At 37.3% G+C, this 24179-nt stretch overlaps 1 protein-coding gene across 2 annotated transcripts in view; it reads right to left on the bottom strand.

The window, feature by feature from the left end:
• ARHGAP18 (Rho GTPase activating protein 18) overlaps positions 1-24179 on the bottom strand; it is a 60110-nt gene that overhangs the window by 23335 nt on the left and 12596 nt on the right. For both annotated transcript variants that reach the window (XM_063310152.1, XM_063310161.1), the window contains exons 2-4: positions 10544-10743; positions 6988-7223; positions 3436-3508 (exon numbers count right to left, since the gene is read on the bottom strand). In XM_063310152.1, the coding sequence (XP_063166222.1) occupies positions 3436-3508; positions 6988-7223; positions 10544-10743 (509 nt within the window). The remainder of the gene's footprint in view (positions 1-3435; positions 3509-6987; positions 7224-10543; positions 10744-24179) is intronic.

The following is a 24179-nucleotide window of genomic DNA, read 5'->3' as shown; positions in this document are numbered from 1 at the left end:
ACCATTATTCCCTCCCTAGCCTAACCAAGATGCTATCATATTCAACAAGCAAAAACAATGAGTCACTTCGAATGCTATTCCAGTAATTATTACAATTATTCACTATGAACTTATGCTGTAACTTTTATTTTGTTTGACATTCTCTAAACCAATTAGGGGATGAGGCCTGCTACTTGTTGGCATACAGATATACTAGTTTTGTTCCAATTGCCTTTAAACTTTGACCTCTGAAATTGTTTGTTTGTTTGTTTGTTTATTTAAATCTGTTCAATCATGTCTGATTCTTGGAGACTGCCTGGGCAAGTCCCCGCAGTTTTTTTGGCAAGGTTTTTCAGAAATGGTTTGCCACTGCCTCCTTCCTGGGGCTGAGGGTGACTGGCCCAAGGTTACCCAGCTGGCTTTGTGTCTCCTGGTTTCTAGCCTGATGCCTTATTTTTAAAAAGGTATTTGGGGAACTGGATGAAATTCACAATTATTTGGGGAGATTAATTATAACAAGTTTCAGATTAATAGAGGTAAGAAGTGGAAGATATACAAGAGCTGCATTTATATATTGAGGATTTCTTTTTTTAACACCACTTCTGTTTTCTGTGGGCAATTGTTCTGAAAACAGCATACATCTGGAGGTGACTTTCTAAGAAACTTGCAAATTTCAGAAGAGCAGCAGTGGATCTTATGCAAGGGGGTTACAAATGGTAGGGCAAAAAAGTAATTTCTCTTTTCCCTTACCTCATCCACATCTAAAACATATATAAACTTTCCTCACTTTATGCTACAGTGACATTCCCCCAAAAGCTTATATAAAGTGAATTTGCATAAAATGAGATACCCAACTAGTGGAAAAAAGGGGGTTGCATGGTATGTCGTCAAATTTTGTAACCCAAATGTATAATAAGTATGCTCATAAATTTTTAAAGCTAAATCTAATTTACCTCCTTTAGGATCAGAGATCTCACTGGAATGGTATACACAGATGGGATTTGTGGTCTCTACTAATTTTATTATTAATATTTTGTTTTATTGTTTTATTTTATTATTAGATATTTCAAAATTTGTCCAAATTAATATGTCTATTATGCTGGAACAAATTACCTTAGATTTTGACAGATGGTATAAGATACCTTTGACTTGGTGGGGTAAAATAAAACATAATTTAAATGAATGTAACTTCTGGGCTTGTATATGTTTTAAAAGCAATATTTATGTTTATTCCAAATAAATTTTTTGATCAAATGATAGGCTTTGGAGAAAATTTATTTCAGAAGGTAAAACACCCAGAATCTCCCTTTCTAAATTACATTTGTCTATGACAGGTGGCAGTTTTAATCTCCTTTCTTTACCATCAACACAAAAATGTAGATATATGCAGTTAAAACATGTTTTGACAGCTCAATACAGACCTGATGCTTCTAAAATACCTGATACGTTATTAATACTGAAGAATTCGATCTCAGAATATGTTAGCCTTGCAAAGTAGTCCAGATAAGAAGCACATCCAGAATCACTAGCTCTACTTTGTTATAAGGTTACATTAAGAGAATCTTGCAAGTCTGAAAGCACATTTCTCCCCCGTCCCCTTTACAGCCCAAGAAACTAGGGAGGGTCCTTCTGAGATGTTTGCCCCGCCTGCATTCCTGCTGCGGGCTAAGTTGTTTTTTATCTGACCATTGCCCTGGCTGCAGCTTCCCCCCCCCAAAAATCTCCCAAGGTCATTCCCACATACCATTACAGAATCTAAACCTACTTCTTTTTTTCTGTTAAAAGCTAAAGGAACAGTTTAAAATATCTGTAACAAATATACAAGAAGATCTGAATCAAGAATTTGAAATTCCAGTTATTTTCAACCAATGAACTCAAGTCTTGAAGAACACTAAGTTTACATCCTGTGATTAAAAGTTGAAATTAACTCATCAAAATATTGTTTTTCCTATCTACTGGATGGATAGACTAATGATTGTGTTGGTGTTGCAAGAAATTTGAGGGCACTTTAACTCATTTGTTATGGTCATGTTCTTCCTTATACTACTTTGGGAGTAATGTTATACAATATGCTGATATCACTTCAAGAGCATTTACTCTGACTTACCAGGCAACCTCGAATACAATTGCATTAATCACACACACATACAATGCTTTGTGAAAAGTAGAACTGATAATTATTTGAAGAATACCTAATGTAGACCAGAGTTTATTCCAAGACAAGCCTGGATAAATCAGCAAACAGAACAGATTTTTATCCTATCCCAACTTGGAAGCAGTGCTCCATTAGGCGGTAAAGTTGCCAAATGCCATATTAAATGGCTGTTTGCATGCAGTGCTGCAGAGCACTGAGCACATGAAAATAGCCTTTTACAACTTCCCATTTCTAAAGCAGTCATGAAGAGGCACTGGGAAAAAAGAACCAGATGTTATGAAATTCTTAAATAAATGCTTGGTCATTTTCCAAGCTAAGATTCTACAGCCTGGTTAATTGGCAGAAGCCCAGTGCTTTTCAATCTTCCCCTCTCAGCCTTATGCTGACCCAGCAGTTTGGCATCCTTCCCATCCTAGAAATGATTCTTACCAGCAAACAGCTGCCTAATGGCTTAACTGAGGAGAGAAAGGTCTTACTAATGTTCTTAGGATTACCAACTGTTTAGTTGATAATGTTGCATTGCATGTGGAGCATTTTGGACTTTTTCATTGAGTTTGGAGTCTTGCAATATATTTATTAATTAGTACTACATTGATTGATTTTCTATATGCAAGACTCCCTGGCTGTTGTCACTCTGCCTGTTCATAAATTAATACTATTTTTTGGGACTAAGTTCAGAAGCATTCCAACTTTCTTTTGTTGCTGTCCTTCATTCATTTTTAAAGCAAATATAGGTTGGCGTTTCTGACTTATGGTATAGCCATCTCTGTCTTAATTATATTTCTTCTTATGCTTTCTTAATCTATTGTAGAGTCCTGATTTCTGAATTGGACTGAACATATGAAGTGTGCCTGGCTTTCTCTCTGCTTCAAAACACACACAACAAGGTTGCCAAGACATTTATTTCATATCTTGAAAACACATTGGAGGAATTCTGGCTCTCCTAAATGCATACAACTCTGAATAGAACAAGGGGAGATGACCTGGCTCATTCACATATTTGAAACCAGAATTTCATAATCTCTGACCCTGGCCATATGATTACGAATTTTCAACATGTCTGTAAAATCCCAAGAACCCACTGAATCATAATGCAATATTTGTTTTTGACCTAATGTGATACAGGTAAACCATGGCTTCTTTTTAACAAACAGACTTCTAAAAACCATAGTCTGTTAGTTTACTAACAGTACCTTTGCCTTATTATGCTACATAAACAGGATTTGTCAAGAGAACATTGGTCACGTTGCTCACCAGGTGTGCCTAGAATGGCCTAGATTTTATTTTACACAAAGATTTACCTTCCTGAGCTTCTTCTTGTGCACTGTCTTTTTTTCCTTTTGCTCTTACAGACTGGTGATCAATGCCAGATTCCTACAATGTATGAAATAAACAAACTAATAATTATGTGCACAGGACTGAAAACTATATACCAGTAATAAGCTCTACTTTAATAAGTAACATTAGTTAGTATTAATCAATCAGTATTTGGCAGAACAAATAAAAAAAACTTCTAAGAGAATCTAAGCAAGATATAGATTTCAACCAATACATGAGGTGGTTGATGCAATAGAACTGATAAGCTCTTCACACCAATGCAGTTCTATCTACATTTTACTGAAAGTGGAATTAAATCTTAATGCAATCTCTCAAATCTATGGACCAAACCAGCTTTCTGAACCATATTAAACTACTGAATCTAAATGAATACTTTGAATCATTTTGATTCAAATCAATTTGATTTTCTGAAAGTTGAATCAACAATTCATATGGGATTTGAGCCAATCTGCATTCCTGTTACTGAAGTCTCATTAAAATTGTACATTCTGAGGAGACAGCAATAGGAAAACAGTTCAGAAATTGGTTGGTAAGGATCCTATTTAATTATTGAAAAATAACACAAGAACCAACAGAAAAATAGCACAAGAATCACCAGGTAACACAAGACACATCTGTTATTATATGTGAACTCTGAAAATATAAAAGCAAATCTGAAATGCACATCCAATGGTTCAGTTAAAACTCTGAATGATAAAAAGCTAATGAAGACAGAGCCAGAGATCAGTATCATTAAACTTTTAAACAGTAACTAAATAATAGTTCTAGTTGTGCTGTATAATTTAAATAATGGCCAAGAATTATATTCAGTACTAAAATTATACAGTGTATAAAGTGTTTAGCCGTTTTCTTCATTAATAAACAAATTTGCTCTTAACATGGATTTTTAAAGTTTACTAAACGTTTTAATACTTACAGAAAATACAGCTTAGATATAAAAACAAGATTTTCATGGAAAAGAGAGGAACACAGTCAATACTTGAACTTTGGCAATTCTAGAATGTTCAGAGAATCTCAATAAAAAAGTAATTTCTATAAAGATATAATGGGGTTAATCTTTTAATTTTCCTTGTATTTCTTTTGCATTGTTTGCAAAGATGGTAATAACTGACTCAAGCAGAGAAATGTCCCTTTACAATTCTTATATTGGATTAAAACCTGGGTGGAACCAAGTTGCCAAATTTATATCTCTTTTTAAGAATTTCCTAGGAAAACCAAGGCTGTGTGCAAAAATCTGCATTACACGAACCCAAAGAATACTGGCAATTGGCCAATTTATGTGGGTCATTTCTTGAAAACCTCTTAGTAGTAGTAAACCGGGGTGGGTGGGTAATTAGCTTATTTGCCCTCTGATTCCCAACAACTCTGGTTGCTTACAAGTAAAATTTAACTTTTGCCTTACGTGTCTATCCACTGGTTTTCTAAAGTGGTTTATTTTTCTGATCTTTTGATATTGATAATGATTTACATTACAGTATTCCCATTTTGAAGTGGAAAAAAAAAGAAGAGTAAACTTAGCCTTTTCTTAGCTTTTTCTTTAGATTTTCTTCAAATAGTGTTAGCATGTAACAGTATAATGCAGTAACATGCAGGGTCAGGTTCACATGAGCAAATGCAGCTCCCCACAACTCCCAACATGAATGTTGACAGTGGAATATTTTTTATTTTCAACACATTTGCAGTTCTTCCCTCTTGACTCATAGATATTCATTTTAAATTGGAGAGAGTCACTACAGAAGAGTTAATGAATGAAATATTGGCTTCATTGTCCAAAGAAAGAATGCACAGTGGTTAAAACTGCTTAATATAATGCTGGAACATATTTTTAACTAGATCCTATCTATATTCCAGGGATTTCGAATAGGATATCGAAGTTCCTTCACATCTTATCATTACTAATCTTGTCTTATATAAAAGATCTTGTTACTCCAGAGAAAAATCCTTCTCTTACCTATGTGTAATATTTTCACAGTAATATATAAGTTATTTATCTTATTTGTTATTGGTTTAGAAGGAAAAAAAACCCAAATAGTGTTTTCCTATCTATAAATAATTTGTATCAATAAAATAAATATTTGACTTCATGATAAAAAAAAATAGTATTGTTGATGGTGTCAAAGAATGAAAATGCAATTATATTACTCTAAAAAGTGTCTCCCCAGTTGCTTCACTAAGTCAGCAAATCCACAGCTAATACATGCAGGAACTAATTTGTCATCCTCCTCCTCTACTATGTCCTCTACTTTCAAGATGGGAAGCTCAATTGATGGAACAGACTGTAGTGACATGGGCTGAATCAGTATCATAAACAATTCATAAACTCTGTACCCCTGATTGGCAGGAACTGTAGGAATAGCACAGAAGTAGCAGTATGTCTATGTGAATGCACAGTACATTCTCCAGATTATATGATTTCAATTGTATGTCTTAAAACAACATGGAAAATGTACTGCATAACAGTCTGCAAGTTTTAGAAATCATATCTTAAGATTCTCTACTACTTCCTTTTTTGTTCCTAAAAAAATAAATACTTTTTCATATTTTTATTCTAAAACACTGCTAACTCAAGCAACTACTATATATTCATATACGATGGAGGTGAAGAGAGCATGAAATTTAAAGACTTTTGTGGGACATTAGAAAAAACAATGTCTCCTTTGAATTGAGCTTGATTCCTAATGTGTTTATAGCTATGCCTATGTAGCCTTATATTTTATCATCCATTCTTCAATATTTCTTATTTATATGTTAAGTTTACATCTTGCCTTTCCTCTAAACATAAGGCTAAAGATGGATTTGAATGTACAGTAGGTCTCCCTGGTCCCAGTCCCCCATCGTAATCATTACATCACACTGCTCTTAATAATTAACAGAATATCATAGCTGTATACAATTCAATAAAATATTTAATACTCTGTTGGACTCTCCTAAATGTAAATTAATTGTATGACATCCAAGCAGTGAATGATTCCTCTTCAATATATACTTTTTTTCATTCCAAATGTTCTATACAGGAAATATTTTTTCTCTATTTGTTAAACACTGATATGAGCAATTAATTTGGATTTCTCAATTTTCAGAACTGCTGAGGAATCTGAATTCAGAAAAATCAGTTTGCAGGAGTCATACAAATTGATTTCAATGCAAATGCCTATTCATAAACATACATTTGCACTTCTCATTCATAACTAATGAAAAACAAAAGGATTGAAAAAAACTCAGGTCCTCTAACCTACATTAAAATATGCTGCCTTCACTTCAGAGTAAAGAATCTTCACAAAAGAAAAAAAGGCACACTTTCACAAAACATGCACGATCTTTTACACAGGCAATCCACCCACCCCCCTTTTTTTTTTAATCTTGGCAAATCTGGACACTGTCTTCAGCTCTTCTGAAATATCCTCTGCTACAGGTTTTGTTAAGACAGAAAAAGTGTATCTTACTTCCCATTTATCCTGCACTCTCTGAAAGCTTTTTCAGAGAGGCCAAACCAAAGCCCCAAGTGAGGAACTTACTTTTTCCATTGACTCACTTTGTTGCTTGAAGATCTCTCTCACATCAGGAACTTGGTACTGCTTGTTTTTCTTCCTCATCGTCTGGGTGACCATCTCCACTCGCCTCTGCACTGCTAGAGCCTGAGTCCTGGTCAGGGTAGCCAAAACCACCATGCTTTCTTGAGAATCTCCAGCAGCTTCACCGAAGAGAGTTGACAGACCTGCTTCTTTTAACCACTCTTCTTCCAATTCACCCTCTACCCAAATAAAAGGAAGAAGAGGTGAGGACATATATGCATGGTGTTTATATTAAATTCAACCCCATACTTTTTAACAGAAAAATAAAAATAGTCTCTATATAGTAGGGTGGAAACTTTTTCAAATAGTAAAAAAAAAAAAAAAGAGGCCACAATTGGTGGTTCAACTCAAACATGGCCAAAAGACTTCAAACCTATCACATTGAGACTAAAACACTTGACCTAACCTCAACTATACTTCATTTCTCCTGCACAAAATTCAATGAAACGTACCGACTTGCATGGGAAATTTTTTTATAAATATTGCTGGGGACTGCAATGAAGCTGTAAAAAAATCTATTCAAATTGGTAGACATGGTTTATGCTTCGTATATTTTTCATTGCTATCCCACAGATCTTTTCTGTTCCATGCAACAATCATGGCAAGCACAGATGGAAGTTACATACAGTAATTGAGGAACTCTGAGCCTCAAGGTTATTTGCATGCTCTGTTCTCCCCTTTCCATTTCTTCCGTAACTGTGGAATCAGATTAGATGTTAAAACTTTGCACAGCCTACAGTTTGGATATAAAAAACTGGTTTTCTCACAAGTCACAATAGGAACTTATGCAGGGAGGAAGAGGAAATACAAACTTGCAAAGCAGGGACAATGCATGTAAGCAAGAGATGGTTTGCTGTTACATATGAATATGGCCATTAAATTCCATCAGAAAGGATAAGGCAGATGACCACATAGTGAGGTGCTATAATACCTCTGCAGAAGCCACCATCTCTCTTTCCTGTTGATTCCTTGTAAATGCATAATTTGTGTTGCCTGGGTTTCCTTCAGAAGATATGAATGTGTTGCACCAGAACATTTCAAATACAGATTCCCCAATTCAATCCTGTACCTTTTTATCCTTTCCAAGCAACTTGTTTTTCTACGAGAACTCTTTGTTAATTTAATTTAATCAGAGGTTATCAAGCTAATGAGTGCTCTTACTGCAAATGGGCTATTGTACTGCAACATTCAATTGTCTTTGCTGATGCTCTCCTTGCTCCTTAGTGATTTCTAATAAGGGGATAATTTCCTTACTGTTTCTAGCTGGCAACACATTAATACTTTCCTGAATACAAAAGGAGTCCTGTAGACAAAAACTATAGATCATTCGCCTGCAGGACAACTAGAATTACTCTAATCCATGGTTTCTCAACCAGGGTTCCATGGAACCCAAGGGATAGGTCACAAGGGGTTCCCTGGGAGATCATGATTTATTTAAAAACTTATTGCAAATTCGGGCAACTTCACATTAAAGAGGTAAATTTCATTCTTCATTTTTAGTTTAAGAACACTGTTAATGCATATACACAGGCCGACACATGAAACAAATATAGTAATTTTGTAACTTCTGGCCTGTATTTGAGCCTGAGTGTGCAGGGGTTCCCTGAGGCCTGAAAAATATTTCAAGGCTTCCTCCAGGGTCAAAAGGTTGAGAAAGGCTGATGTATAGTGCTTCTGGTACCTTCACAAATTTATTCACGTTAGCTTTCCTTGTAGATAGAATGGAATGTTTAAATTTAAATGTTTCATTTTTAAGGAAACAATTTTTACTTGGCCTTAAGCTATTCCCCGCCCCCAAAAATAAAAAAAACAGAACTTAGTTTTGTTCTAAGACAGCATTAAAAATTCTAGTGAACAGTGTCAAGTTTGTCAGATATCATTCAATAAATGTTCTTTCAACCTTTTTAAAGTAATACTTGGATAGACCTCCACAGCATCACAGCATTAAATACAATTAGTATTTTATTGGAAAGAATTTTCCAGTAAAATATTAATTTTATTTAGATATACAGTAATTCTTCAACAGAAGTAATAAATAATAAGTATTTGTAATGCTGTCTGCGCTTTTTCTTTTGCATCTTTGCCACAAAATATGTTTGCTACTATTCTAAATGGTTCAACTCAGCTTTGTTAGCAATCCCCATCTTTCCAAAATTAAAAATTTAGTTTTTTGGAGAATATTTTATTCTAGAGTTACAAGTTCTACATCTTCCAGAAATGTGAAATCCCCTAATAATAAAATACTACTAATAAAAAAAATACCTGACTGACTGACATGCTTCTTCCAGGAAAAGTTATCTATCAGCACTGAAATCATAATACCCATCTGACATATAATCATATATCATTGTTTCCTTTTTTTAAGCAATAAATCAACAGTGAATCTTAACACATTTAACATATCAGTATGTGACAATATTGAGTTTCAAACAGTTATTATCTAAAAGTGAGAAACTTTTTTTTACCAGAAATAGTTGAAAAATAAATACTAGATCATTTCTGAAAACAAAATTCCTCAAGCATGACAAGTGGATGTTGTACTGTGGGTTCTAGCTAGTATGGCAGGAAAATAGAATAGCTACTGATGACACAAGTTATCTATCAGCAGCACAGATGAATCTGGTTTGATGTAGGCCTTGTAAATCACGTGTGCACATTACATGTATTTATTCTGTTATCTTCTCCAGTCCCATTACTTTTTATGTGATGAATATGTACATTCTGCGAGAGCCAGTTTGGTGTAGTGGTTAGGGTGCCAGGCAAAAACCAGGTGACAATGAGTTCTAGTCCCATCTTAGGCACAAAACCAGCTGGGTGACCGTGGGCCAGTCACTTTCTCTCAGCCCTAGGAAGGAGGCAATGGCAAATCATTTCTGAAAAACCTTGCCAAAAAACTGCAGGGACTTGTCCAGGCAGTCTCTGAGAATTGGACATGATTGAACAGATAAAAAAGCAAAAAAAAAAAAAAAAGCACATTCTATGACTAGAGGTGATTACATGGCTACATCAAAAGAATCAGAACCTCTCATACCCACTTCAACATCAATGGGAAACATATAGAACCACCCTAATGGGTATGATTAAAGCTTTATGTTGTCTAGCATCTTGCTTCCAGTGGTGGTCAATCAAATACCCAGAAGCAGAACCCACTCCAATTTCTGTTTTGGTTTTCAGTGTCATAATTAATCAGTAACTATTCATAACCCACCTTTAAAGCCACATATTGCAGCCATAAATTCCACACATAAATTATCTATTGTCTAAGGAAGTATTTCCTTTGCATATGAATATAAACTATATTTTCCCTACAGCCTTTAGTAATTCTATAGTAGAACATCCATGTTTTTCACATAATTATCAGTGTACTGTCACTAGCTGACAGATTTAGAGACATCATCCAATCTATACAAGCCTAAAGTAGTAAAAGCAGAAACCAAACAGTGCAAAAACAAGCCTTCAAAATCTATGGAATAGTTTCACAGAGTTTAATTGTGATTACCATCAGGTTCTTTCACCACAACCATGTCATGTTCTTCATGATTACTGCTTCTTGTTTCATGGATATTTTCAAGTTCTTTCCAATAGTCATCCATGGATAATTCATCAAGTGAATCCTGAGACCCAGAATGATTGTAAGGAAGCTTCCCTGAAGGCTTCTTAGAGTTGTCATGGTTCATTGTATATTGGCCAGTCCTCCGGCTAGAAAATGAACACACCAAAATAAAGATTTCATATGGAATGAGTCTACAATGACATCAAAGCCTACAATGAAACACAGCCCTGATGATCCAACGCTTTCATGCCAAACCACAGTGGTGAGATTTGTCTCCTGAGCCCCATTAAACATTTTTTCAGCCTCAGCAGATGGCACCATTGACCTACCTTGTCCAGGCTCAAAAGCTACACAGGCATTCCTGCTTAGTACTTGAATGGGAGACAGCTAGGGGACAGGATGTATGTATGTACATATGATGTATTACTTCAACTTGTATAGCTGCCCATCTCAAGTATGAGCATTTGGGTGGCTTACAGCAGCTAAAACACAATCGAAAATAACTGATTGACACAAAATACAATATAAAACACATAAAAGCATATGGAAACATATTAAAACCATGAAACATAATCAGCAGCAAGTTACAGAAACACTCCACAACATCCAGTATAGCCACTGAACAGGCTCCACTCCACACCTGGATCCCCAATCCCAGTGGCACATCTTTGTAGGGCTATAGGCCATGGAAAACCATTTTCATGAAAAATGCACAAACATGCCCATGAAATCATAAGACACTGAGGTTATTTACTTTTAAAAAATATGTCAAGGTTACAATGAACACCAGAATCATTTTCTAAATCTAAGAAAAATGCCTCTTTTAAGCTTATTCCACTGAGTTCCACTGTCTTTCATGAAGAAGCAGCACATTTTCCTAGAGTAGTTTTTCTCAAAATTAACAGAATCATCTAGCCCTTGGAGAGTGTATTTAAATATACTTCAAACATAGATAAACTCTCCCGAGACAACTTGAGCTAAAATAAAGAAAACAAGTTCAATACCCTGAAGTGAATCCATTTATCTTTTGTGTCCAAAGCTGTGGCAGGCTTTAATTTATTATCTCCCAGTAAACTGGCTTAAGAATGTAGCTTTCTAGATGAACTGCATTAAAATTTGCCAGATCTGCACGCACAATTTGAAAATAATCAACTGTTAGCAGTATGTGTTACTTAACATGTACATACACACACATATATAATTTACTTCTTCTGTTGCCACAGAGGTTTATATTTGTAGTTTAAATTGCCCAGTATCTTGTTCATAGGACTTTCTACATACCTATGAAATAATTAGTATTTGTTGGTAAATGTCATTTTCAACTCAAAATACAATTTAGCTTTTAACTATTTATCTCTATCTCAGTACCATTCTTATAATAAATCAACCCAGAGTTCTCACTTGAGACACAAATGACCAGGCTCCAATTATCCTACTTTGGGCACATTATGTGAAGACCTACCTCTCTGGAGAAGAAAGGTGGGAAAGGTGGAAGGAAAGAGAAGAAGAGGACGACCAGCAGCAAGGTGGATGGACTCAGTTACAGTGGCAATGAGTGCACTCTTGGAAGAGCTGAAGGACCAGGTTAGGGACAGATCATCATGGAGAAAATCTATCTATGTGGTTGCTAGGAGTCGAAAATGACTTGATGGCACATAAAGAATCAATCAAATGCAATTCAGATAACTAATATTTTGTATTTTAGGCCAAGAAACTAATGACACCATGTTGTTACCATGGGGCACTTCTGCATTAAAAATGTTTATATCCAGCTAAATGGTGACCCATAAACTTTTTATCTGAAAAAGATATTGAGATGTTCACCATTAGGCAAGAATATGGTGATCATTTTCACCTAAGTTCACATAAGTTTGCATAACATAAGTGACCTTTACAAATACTAATAATTCACTGAAATGCCCTTTAAGTATTTCCTAGCAAAATATGTCAGAGTAACAGAATACCAATTAAATCATCTAATTTAATTAGTCTTTCCTTCCAGTGGAATGCAAATTCCATACTTCTGCTCCTCTTTTGACGCCAATACCAATATGGAAGGATAGAACATGTAAAGCAGTGGAATTCATTTTCATTACATTTGATGGGTGGGTCTGCAGTGAGGTTCCATGGGAGCAGGTGTAGTTTTAAACACCCAACCACAAAAGGAAGGCAGAGGAACAGAAGGTGAAAGAAAAGATGTCTGCCTGAAGTGGGGGCTGCTGATGTGGGAAACTATAACACATGAAAACTCTTCTATTTCTCAGAAAAACACAGGTTCTTATACAAGAGACCTCTGTGTTCAGTGACCTTTATAAAAGTATTTCTTTAAAAAAAAAGCAATTCAGTTCTTGGCTTTCACTCACAAACAGAACTGCTCAACCCCACAGTACTTCAAATCTAAGATTCCAAAGGAGCCTACACTCTCCCTCCTGTTACTTTACATCTACATGAGACTGCCAGAGCTTATCTGGGGATTGGGTATGAAGTATCACCAATACAAGATGATATCAAGCTCTCTCTTTTTCATCAAAATTCAAGGAAGGTTAGGAAATCGTTATTGGGGAACAGTAGTGGGCCAGCTAAAATTGAACATACTCAATTGCAACTCAAGACCAAGAAGGGTATTTAAATCGTTCTGGAGATTACCTTCCCTTTAAAAACCAAGAATATGGTCTGTGGGGGTTTGCTGATACATCATTGACATGACAGGCCTCTGCAGCTCTGCGCCTTTTTATCAGCTTAGACTAACATGTTACCTGAAGCATAGTGGATGGAGATACTTCAGCAAAATTTATTCTGACAACCTAATCATTACCTAGGGCTTCAAGAAAGGGAACCCAAGACTGGATCTGACAGATTACTCTGGTGATCTGTTAGCGGTATGAAGTCCCAATTCCATTTCCTTGCCGAATTCAGAATGTTCATTTAAAAATGTTAAAACCTTTAACAGCTTTGAACCAGGATTAGCTTTTTCCATATACATGTCCTGACCTTTCTGCTACTCTTCAAAAGCCTTTCTATGCGATCATGAGGAGGTTTGCCTATACTTCTTATAGATAATTTCAGCACTAGGTGAAAAGGTGTTATTACAGTACTGTTTTAAGAGTCTAGACATTTTGAACTCTAGAAATCTTTAAAATGATTTTTCAAATTCCTGTAAGATCGCAAGTTGTTAGTTTTTGATATTGTGTTTTTAAATTTTATGTACGTAAATTACACATTTGGTAAAATACCTTAAAATGTCCTTGTTTCCAAGATGACTCAGGACCAATAGTAAATCTCTCTCTGGAAATTCAATCATCACCCACAGGCTAACAGCAGAAGAGTCAAAGGCATTGGATAGACATTCTGTTTTCCTGGCAGATACAAGTAGTCTTAATAATGAAGATCAGCTACTGTAAAATCAAGCCTTCTATTTAAAATAGCCCAAGGATTTTTAATCTCATGTCTCTTTCTCCTGTCTTTGTGTAGTAGCAGATTTCTTGATGCTTGATTCTGACTCTTAGAGGCGAAGGGTCCCTGCACTGTATTTGATAATGACCCCATCCTATCTCAGGCCCTTTTGCTTCTTGCCTTGCAGATTCAGTAATAAAGGAGAAAACAACCAGCTGTGTGTAGCTGTGGAGAACTTTCAAAAGATTCAGGTTCAACTTCTTTGGGCTAATAGCTGCACATATTTTTGGCAAGTCACGTAGACAGTGGGGTAGGAAAGAAACTAAATTTTATCTCTTTGATGTTTAAGCATGATTATGCTCTGAATAATGTAATAATTTTCTGCTTCCATAATAATTCTGAGGTTTCTTGGGTCTGTACACAAGGTTTTGGGGGGTCCAATGGAACTGGCCGTCGATCGATGGCCCTTGTTCTATAAAGGCTGCTTCCAAGAATCTTTTATGACATGGCAACAAGGAACAACTCCACTAGCAAACATTATTTAGTTAAGCACCAGGACAAAAAAGACACCTGAACTTCCTTGGAGATTTACCTATTAATAGGCTAATTAGGAATGTTTTGTAAGCATCAGTTTACCTTAGAGGTTTGAACCAAGTAATACCACAGAGGTAGGGCATATAAAAGCCAATTACAAACTTTTTAAAAAGGGTTTTCCACTTCTTGTGCAGATGAATGTAATAACTGTTGCTCAAAACATATCATTTTCTTTCAGAGAATTCTTGAGACTTAATGGCAATGGGATAATACTTATGTGGCAACACTAACACAACAAGATACTGGGAGAAAACAAAGCCTTGGCTGTTTAGAGGGAGTCCCTTATCATAAAGAATATTAAGCACTGATGTATGAGGACTAAACTTGCTGAAAATAGCTTTTGTTTCCTACAAGGGCATTTAGGCTTCAAGACAAAATGGCAGTTTTGAGACTTAGAAAGCATGGTGCAAAGAGGCCTAGTTCATGCTTAGGAGAAAAACAAGTATTTTAACTCACATTTCTTTAAACAATGATATCCTCATACAATTTTTAATCCCCACAGTTCCTTCCGTATTTTAGTTTCCTAATAATTTTGTTGCTATAAATGAACACTCATTTGAAGATGACTCAAAAGCTGAAAGAGTGTGCAGCTGTTCTTTTGACCAAAACAACATCCTTCTGTCAGGATATATGTTAAAACTCCCAAAATAGTTGTCCAGATTTCCTCTGTATGTGGAACAATTCTGAACAGACAAAAGGTGAAAACAATTTGCATCTCTCACCCTCCGTTAATTCCTCTGCTCCCAGTTGGAACCTTAACTGATACTTTCCAGTTACAAACCAAATCCATAGAAGAACATTCATTTACCTCCAGTAAACTGACACTTAACAGCACAATGTGTAAGTAACCTTAAGCTCCAAGTGCATAGTTTCAGATATAGCCAATACAGTACATGAAACCCAGTCTGAATCCAATCTTTCTCCTAACCTGAATTAGGAAACTCTTGTGTGCATTTCCTTGGGGAGATGGAAGGTCCCCTTTACTCCAATGTCCTTAATGTTTTCACATTAATGTTCTAATCTAAGTCAACCTTTTGTACTTCCTAGAAGAACCATAACTTCAGAAGGCATGCCACAACTATAAGTATCTATCTATCTATCTATCTATCTATCTATCTATCTATCTATCTATCTATCTATCTATCTATCTATCTAATTTATCCCCGCCCATCTCCTCCGGTCGGAGGCCTCTGGGCGGTTGTATCGTATTTTGTCTCTTTGATTTAATTTCTGAGGCAAAGTTCAGCAACTTATACAGTACAATAATTTTTGTGCCAAAAAGACCTTTTCAAAAATAGCCAAGGATTTTATGACTATGTCAGTCAAGGACCTGTATCAGTTAATATCTAGCCCAATAAAGTGGCAGAACCTATTTTGATCATTACATTCTTGTAATGAACTACTTCTGAAGTCTATTAGCAAAGACAGGTCTTACCAGTTTTAAAATACCACCTCATAGCAGAACTGTCATTTGTGCAAACAAAAATGAAAACGAGTGTACTACACTGACAAAGGGAAAAACTGCTTTATTTGCTTTGGAGTAATCATAACATGTCTACATCTCTGTGAGGATATTTTCTTGTAGTCAAATGGCTTTAGCACAGAAAGCTTGGTAGTACATGCACATTTATGCAAGTGTGCATTAAGTAAATATGAAATTGATATTGGTGACACTGCTGCACTTCATCTCCCTCAAGCACTAAATGAAGGTATAAATAAAGGTGAGAGAAATTTTCTGGTCCATCTTTTCACATTTCTACCTTGGCTTTTTATGGTGGAAGCTTCTGGAGGAACATTCCAAAGTCTAGACTTGCCTCCCAAGCTATCAGAATAGTAGCACAACCGGGCTGTCCTCAATAGCTTTGCTTAAATATTTTCTGTGGCACAAGGATCCTCACTATAGCATCCAGCTGCAGTCAAGGCTCCTGGTTCTGTGAGAACTACTTAGACATTCACAGCCCCCAAAGCACATCTGGCAAGCAGGCACTGGGCACACGGCACCATCCTTCCAAGTGGATTTCAAGGAGAGGCAAGGTAAGTTAACAGCTGAAGATATCAAGTATTTCCTCAGTCAGACAGGCAGGAGGCACCTAGACATTTGAAATATTTAAAAAAGGGAAACACCCAGGTGGAGATTTAAAGGCCTCAAAAAAGGCTATGACCAGGAAAACTACATATTTGGTAAGCTGAGCAGCATCATGGGATAAAGTATCTTTTGTATAGGGATGATATGTTGTAAAGTTGCACAACACTTTCATAAGGGAAGCGCAAAGCAAAATGGGGCCACTATTGAAGCAGCTGTGCATGCACTTCATGTGGAGACAACCAAGGAAAGCCTTCAAAGCACCTGTGGCAAGACTTCTGAAGGATACAGCTGCTTTAACACAATAAGGAAAGGTGCTTCCCTTGTATCAGTATGTTCGGTGAAGCACCCTTTTCAAATTCTATACACAGCCAACTATGCAGTATTAACCTATGGCTTTCCTCTATTAATCTTAGGGAACTAGAGGCTGGGGAACTCTTGGACCATTGTTTGAAGACAGTTGGAGGATAAGGTGAGGAGAAACAAACCGAGACAAGATGGAGATGCTGGGAGTAGAAAAATCAATCACTCTAGTTTTAAATGGAGCTTTGCTTCCCACTCTAGCTCAGGAATGGATTCATCACTTACCACAAAGTGCAAGTGGCAATGATGCCTAGAGGAAGAATTCTGAGTTCAGTTATCTCTGCATTACAAGTGAGGTTCCAGAGGGGCTGCACAAAGCATCTTCCTTCAGGATGTCTTTAGACATGTCAGAAACTTCAGTGACAAGGTATCTGAAGGAATGCCTTCATCTATACAAGTCTGAGTTCAGGTTTTTGGGTTTGTTATCAGATTTAGTGTTAGCACTGGCTGCTATTCTGATATTATTCTGACATGCATAGTTTTTATCTTGTAAGCCACTTAACAGGACTTGTAAAATCTGAACTCAGAGGCTCCCAAAACATAGGTTAAATAAATAAACTAGTCCTTACGTTTATTAAACTGAAAGCCGAAATGAATATCAACAAACATACTTTTATATTTATTTCTTACTCATGCCACTTAAACTGTTCCTGTGTTAAAGATCATCAATGGATACAAAAGGACCCAAGAGGCAAAATCACCGAGTTATCAGTTTGGAGCCAGAAAGCATCATAAAACATATCACACCCAGAAATCATTTGGGCCAAGAATATAGGTATTTACATAAATATTCTCTGAGGTTTTCTTGTCCTTGTCCAAAATTCCTTGCTAGCAATTTTTGCATATTTCTAAGATTAATGTAGCCTCTCACAGAGCTCCCAAAGTTTGATATAGTTATGTCACTTTTTTTAAACTTTGGAGGTCTTTAAAGAATCCCTACATTTAAAAGTAGTAAATGTGCATTGTATGCATCAGATGTCACTACCAGTATGCCACAAGAAGCCCACTTTAAAAAGTTAAGCTTGTACAGCTACAGCACTTGATAGATAAAACTAGAATGTTTATTACAGCATTTCATAAACATCTCTAGATATCATGCAACAGAAACAAAATACATGAATACTCCCATTCATATGAAGCTGACAAGGCATTCCAGAGTTAGGATAAGGTACACCAGGATAATTCAGTTATTGCCATCCTTTTAGCAACACTGTAAGAGGCTACCTGAAGAAGGCTTCCATGGATATCATTCAGACTGGCATTCCATCAAGGAAGCAAGCTCATGCAGAACTTCATAGGTCAAAATCAATAAAAAATGAATTGAAGGCTAGCGTAGGGAGGAAAGTATCCAAAGAATGATATTGTAATGCCTGGCCCCAAATTAAAATTCTTGTGGATATTAAAGTATTTTGCACTACCTTAAGTAATCATTGTTAAAAGTTACTCAAAGAAATAGTACTGTCAGTTCTCCAAAGCAAAAAGAGCAATATTTTAGTATAAATGTTGGCAAGGAAGACTTGGCTCAAATAATCTCACAGCTCTCTCTCTCAACCAAAATGTTGATCATACACTAAGACAAGACTGTGGATAAGCACTATGTAAAAACACAATATATGATTTTGCATATATTGGATGTGCATCCAATTTGCATCTCTTCTTGCAAATCAGGAATTCAGTTGAATATGCAAACATACACTGTATCTTTTACTACTAAAAAACCCCCAAATAGACAAATACCATATCCATTTACAACAGTGTCTTAAATAAATAAAAATACTTTCTACAAGGCTTCTTTGGCAATTTTTACTTTCTGAACAAATCTACATGAAAAGGAACTGGCAATAAAACTGCTCTAGCTATTAAAGTTGGAGAAATGAATACTAAAAGCATCACTGCATATGCAGTTTACTAAATGTAAGGGATGGGATTAAGATAACAATAGCAGTCACTAAACAATTTGTAGTATTTTTATTCTGCACTTCATCCAAAAAAAGCTCCCACAGTAACTTATAAAGATCAATAGTACAGTATCTGCCTAAAGGCATCTGGTCTAAAAGACACAACTGAAGAAGAAAAGGAATGAAAAATTTGAATATTAATCAGTATCTAGCTGACCTTCTGTGACCTCAAAAAGGTAAGCAAGGGTGGACCTACTTGGATGGAAGAGTGCTAGGAAGCGCTGCAGACTAAATTGGAAAGTTGAAGAAACATCCTAGAAGAAGGGAATGGCAAATCACTTCTATACTGTTGCCAAGAAAACTATAGGGATGTGTCCATGAAATCAACAGGAGTTGAACTTGACTCAAGGGAGGTATTTCTTTATTAGAACTCAGTTACAAATCAATAAACTATAGGGCTTAAACTTGGGGGGGGGGAGAGACAGAACTTGTTTTATAATTAGCTTATCATGCAGTAAATAAATAACTGTTCTACATAATAAAGGATGTCTATGTTGCAATTTCTTCTCCAAAGAAGTGCATTCTAAAAGGTAATAAAATAGACCAAAAATATTAAAATTGATTAAACGCTATAATTAGTTAAAATTTAGTATAATAAAACAGAGAATTAGAAGATTAAAAATACAAGAACCACAACTGAACAGAACAATGTAACCGCTGTTAGCATCAAACACTACTCCAAGGTTGAGATGTGGATAAAACATGAACAGGAGTTCCATACATACATTTCTACTGCCACAGAAATCTCTAACATTGGACTGCCAATTTCAACCAATTCTAAGAATGCTTGTTAATTCAACTGTGGGCAGATTCATATGGGAGATGGCCGTCCTTCAAATATACTAAATTTAAACTGTTTAGGGCTTTAATGATCAACGCCTTGATCATACCAGTCAAATCTGTACTGTATAGCAAGCAGTACTCTGCACTAAAGTATGTCAGGAACCTTCCTATGCAGCAACATATATTTAGTAATCCAATTCAGGAATAGCTGTGTGCTTTGATTATATCAAAATTGGATACAATTGGCACAAGTGGTCACAAATACTCCTGGCCACATCTACCCTTTGAAAATCTGGAGGAATGGTTTCATCTGGTTTATCTTCATCTAATCCTTTACTGATTCAAACCACATGTCCATGTTTTCAAGACAGAGGTAGCAAGGCAACACTCACTCCACCCTCCTGGATTATCTATTCCGGGACTTTATTGAATATTGTGGCATGCCATAAGTTAAAATACAAAGTCCCCAGCACAAATGTCACAAACTTGTTCTCCAGCGATACCACAAACTAGTCTGTTCAATATCTCTCTAGCTAGATGGTCCAGAAGAATGCCACAACTGATAGTACTGAAAGTGTTGATAGATCCAGCAGAAGCAGCAGAAACAAGCACACTATCTTGAGGCTGTGCAAATCTTTCAGAAGAGGGCTTTTGGTACACATGGGCATGCATGCAAAGGGCTTCTTTTCAAATCATTAAAGCAGCCACAGCTTCAAATAGTCCTGGGGTAATAATTAACAAAACTGTTCAGGACAGTTTCATTCTTAAAACCATGGCAAAATCTAGAATGAACTGAGACAATCCATTTCAGGTTGAAATATTTGAACTTGGGTCACTGGATTACATCTAACTATATCAATCCCTTCAGCAAAGGATTGTTACCTTGTTGTGGTGCTGGAGCTTGAGCACCTCAATGATGCCATGAGCTAAACCGTGAAGGGCCACCCAAGACGGGACGGTCATGACAGAGAGGTCAGACTAAATGCGATCCCTGGGGAAGGTAATGGCAACCCACCCCAGTATTCTTGCCGTGAAAACTAAATGGATCAGTACAACCAGAGATATGTCAGTATACCACCAGAAGATGAGACCCCCAGGTCAGAAGATGGTCAAAATGCTACTGGGGAGGAACAGAGGATGAGTTCAACTAGCCCCAGACGTGATGACGCAGCTAGCTCAAAGCCGAAAGGACGGCTAGCGGCCGACGGTGCTGGTGGTGAACGGCGAATCCGATGTTCTAAGGATCAACACACCATTGGAACCTGGAATATAAGATCTATGAGCCAGGGCAAATGGGATGTGGTTATTGGTGAAATGTCAAGATTAAAGATAGACATTTTGGGCATCAGTGAACTGAAATGGACTGGAATGGGCCACTTCACATCAAATGACCACCAGATCTACTACTGTGGACAAGAGGACCACAGAAGAAATGGAGTAGCCTTCATTTGTTGTTTATTCGTTTAGTCGCTTCCGACTCTTCGTGACTTCATGGACCAGCCCACGCCAGAGCTTCCTGTCGGTCGTCAACACCCCCAGCTCCCCCAGGGACGAGTCCGTCACCTCTAGAATATCATCCATCCATCTTGCCCTTGGTCGACCCCTCTTCCTTTTGCCTTCCACTCTCCCTAGCATCAGCATCTTCTCCAGGGTGTCCTGTCTTCTCATTATGTGGCCAAAGTATTTCAGTTTTGCCTTTAATATCATTCCCTCAAGTGAGCAGTCTGGCTTTATTTCCTGGAGGATGGACTGGTTGGATCTTCTTGCAGTCCAAGGCACTCTCAGAATTTTCCTCCAACACCACAGTTCAAAAGCATCGATCTTCCTTCGCTCAGCCTTCCTTATGGTCCAGCTCTCGCAGCCATATGTTACTACAGGGAACACCATTGCTTTAACTATGCGGGCCTTTGTTGTCAGTGTGATGTCTCTGCTCTTAACTATTTTATCAAGATTGGTCATTGCTCTTCTCCCAAGGATTAAGCGTCTTCTGATTTCCTGACTGCAGTCAGCATCTGCAGTAATCTTTGCACCTAGGAATACAAAGTCTTTCACTGCTTCTACATTTTCTCCCTCTATTTGCCAGTTATCAATCAAGCTGGTTGCCATAATCTTGGTTTTTTTGAGGTTTAGCTGCAAGCCAGCTTTTGCACTTTCTTCTTTCACCTTCATCCTAAGGCTCCTCAGTTCCTCTTCACTTTCAGCCATCAAAGTGGTATCATCTGCATATCTGAGATTGTTAATGTTTCTTCCAGAGATTTTAATTCCAGCCTTGGATTCCTCAAGGCCAGCTTGTCGCATGATGTGTTCTTCATACAGGTTGAATAGGTAGGGTGAGAGTATACAGCCCTGCCGTACTCCTTTCCCAATCTTAAACCAGTCTGTTGTTCCATGGTCTGTTCTTACTGTTGCTACTTGGTCGTTATACAGATTCTTCAGGAGGCAGACAAGATGACTTGGTATCCCCATACCGCTAAGAACTTGCCACAATTTGTTATGGTCCACACAGTCAAAGGCTTTAGAATAGTCAATAAAACAGAAATAGATCTTTTTCTGAAATTCCCTGGCTTTTTCCATTATCCAGCGGATATTGGCAATTTGGTCTCTAGTTCCTCTGCCTTTTCTAAACCCAGCTTGTACATCTGGCAATTCTCGCTCCATGAACTGCTGAAGTCTACCTTGCAGGATCTTGAGCATTACCTTACTGGCATGTGAAATGAGTGCCACTGTTCGATAGTTTGAACATTCTTTAGTGTTTCCCTTTTTTGGTATGGGGATATAAGTTGATTTTTTCCAGTCTGATGGCCATTCTTGTGTTTTCCAAATTTGCTGGCATATAGCATGCATTACCTTGACAGCATCATCTTGCAAGATTTTGAACAGTTCAGCTGGGATGCCGTCGTCTCCTGTTGCCTTGTTATTAGCAATGCTTCTTAAGGCCCACTCAACCTCACTCTTCAGGATGTCTGGCTCTAGCTCACCGACCACACCGTCAAAGCTATCCCCGATATTGTTATCCTTCCTATACAGGTTTTCTGTATATTCTTGCCACCTTTTCTTGATCTCTTCTTCTTCTGTTAGGTCCTTGCCATCTTTGTTTTTGATCATACCCATTTTTGCCTGGAATTTACCTCCAATGTTTCTAATTTTCTGGAAGAGGTCTCTTGTCCTTCCTATTCTATTGTCTTCTTCCACTTCCGCGCATTGCTTGTTTAAAAATAATTCCTTATCTCTTCTGGCTAACCTCTGGAATTTTGCATTTAATTGGGCATATCTCCCCCTATCACTGTTGCCTTTTGCTTTCCTTCTTTCTTGGGCTACTTCTAGTGTCTCAGCAGACAGCCATTTTGCCTTCTTGGTTTTCTCTTTCTTTGGGATGTATTTTGTTGCCGCCTCCTGAACAATGCTGCCAACTTCTGTCCAGAGTTCTTCCGGGACCCTATCTACTAAGTCCAGTCCCTTAAATCTATTCTTCACCTCCACTGCATATTCCTTAGGAATATTAGTGAGCTCATATCTAGCTGATCTGTGGGTCTTCCCTAATCTCTTTAGTTTGATCCTAAATTGTGCAAGAAGTAGTTCGTGATCTGAACTACAGTCAGCTCCAGGCCTTGTTTTTACCGACTGTACAGATGTCCGCCACCTTTGGCTGCAAAGGATGTAATCAATCTGATTTCGGTGTTGTCCATCTGGTGAAGTCCATGTATAAAGCCGTCTCTTAGGTTGTTGGAAGAGAGTGTTTGTTATGCAGAGTGAATTGTCTTGGCAAAATTCTATCAGCCTGTGTCCTGCTTCGTTTTGTTCTCCCAGGCCATACTTACCTGTAATTCGAGGTGTCATTTGACTGCCCACCTTAGCATTCCAGTCTCCTGTGATGAAAATAACATCTCTTTTAGGCGTGTTGTCCAGTAGGTGCTGCAGATCCTCATAGAACTGCTCTACTTCAGCTTCTTCAGCATTTGTGGTTGGGGCGTATATTTGGATCACTGTGAAGTTAGATGGCTTGCCCTGAATTCGAATTGAGATCATTCTATCGTTTTTTGGGTTGTATCCAAGCACTGCTTTAGCCACTTGACTATTAATTATGAAGGCTACTCCATTTCTTCTGTGGTCCTCTTGTCCGCAGTAGTAGATCTGGTGGTCATTTGATGTGAAGTGGCCCATTCCAGTCCATTTCAGTTCACTGACGCCCAGAATGTCTATCTTTAATCTTGACATCTCACCAATAACCACATCCCATTTGCCCTGGCTCATAGATCTTATATTCCAGGTTCCAATGGTGTGTTGATCCTTAGAACATCGGATTCGCCGTTCACCACCAGCACCGTCGGCCGCTAGCCGTCCTTTCGGCTTTGAGCTAGCTGCGTCATCACGTCTGGGGCTAGTTGAACTCATCCTCTGTTCCTCCCCA

This window comes from Candoia aspera, chromosome 1, assembly GCF_035149785.1.
Source record: "Candoia aspera isolate rCanAsp1 chromosome 1, rCanAsp1.hap2, whole genome shotgun sequence".
Lineage (NCBI taxonomy): Eukaryota > Metazoa > Chordata > Lepidosauria > Squamata > Boidae > Candoia > Candoia aspera.
This window is presented reverse-complemented; position numbering and strand designations above follow the sequence as displayed.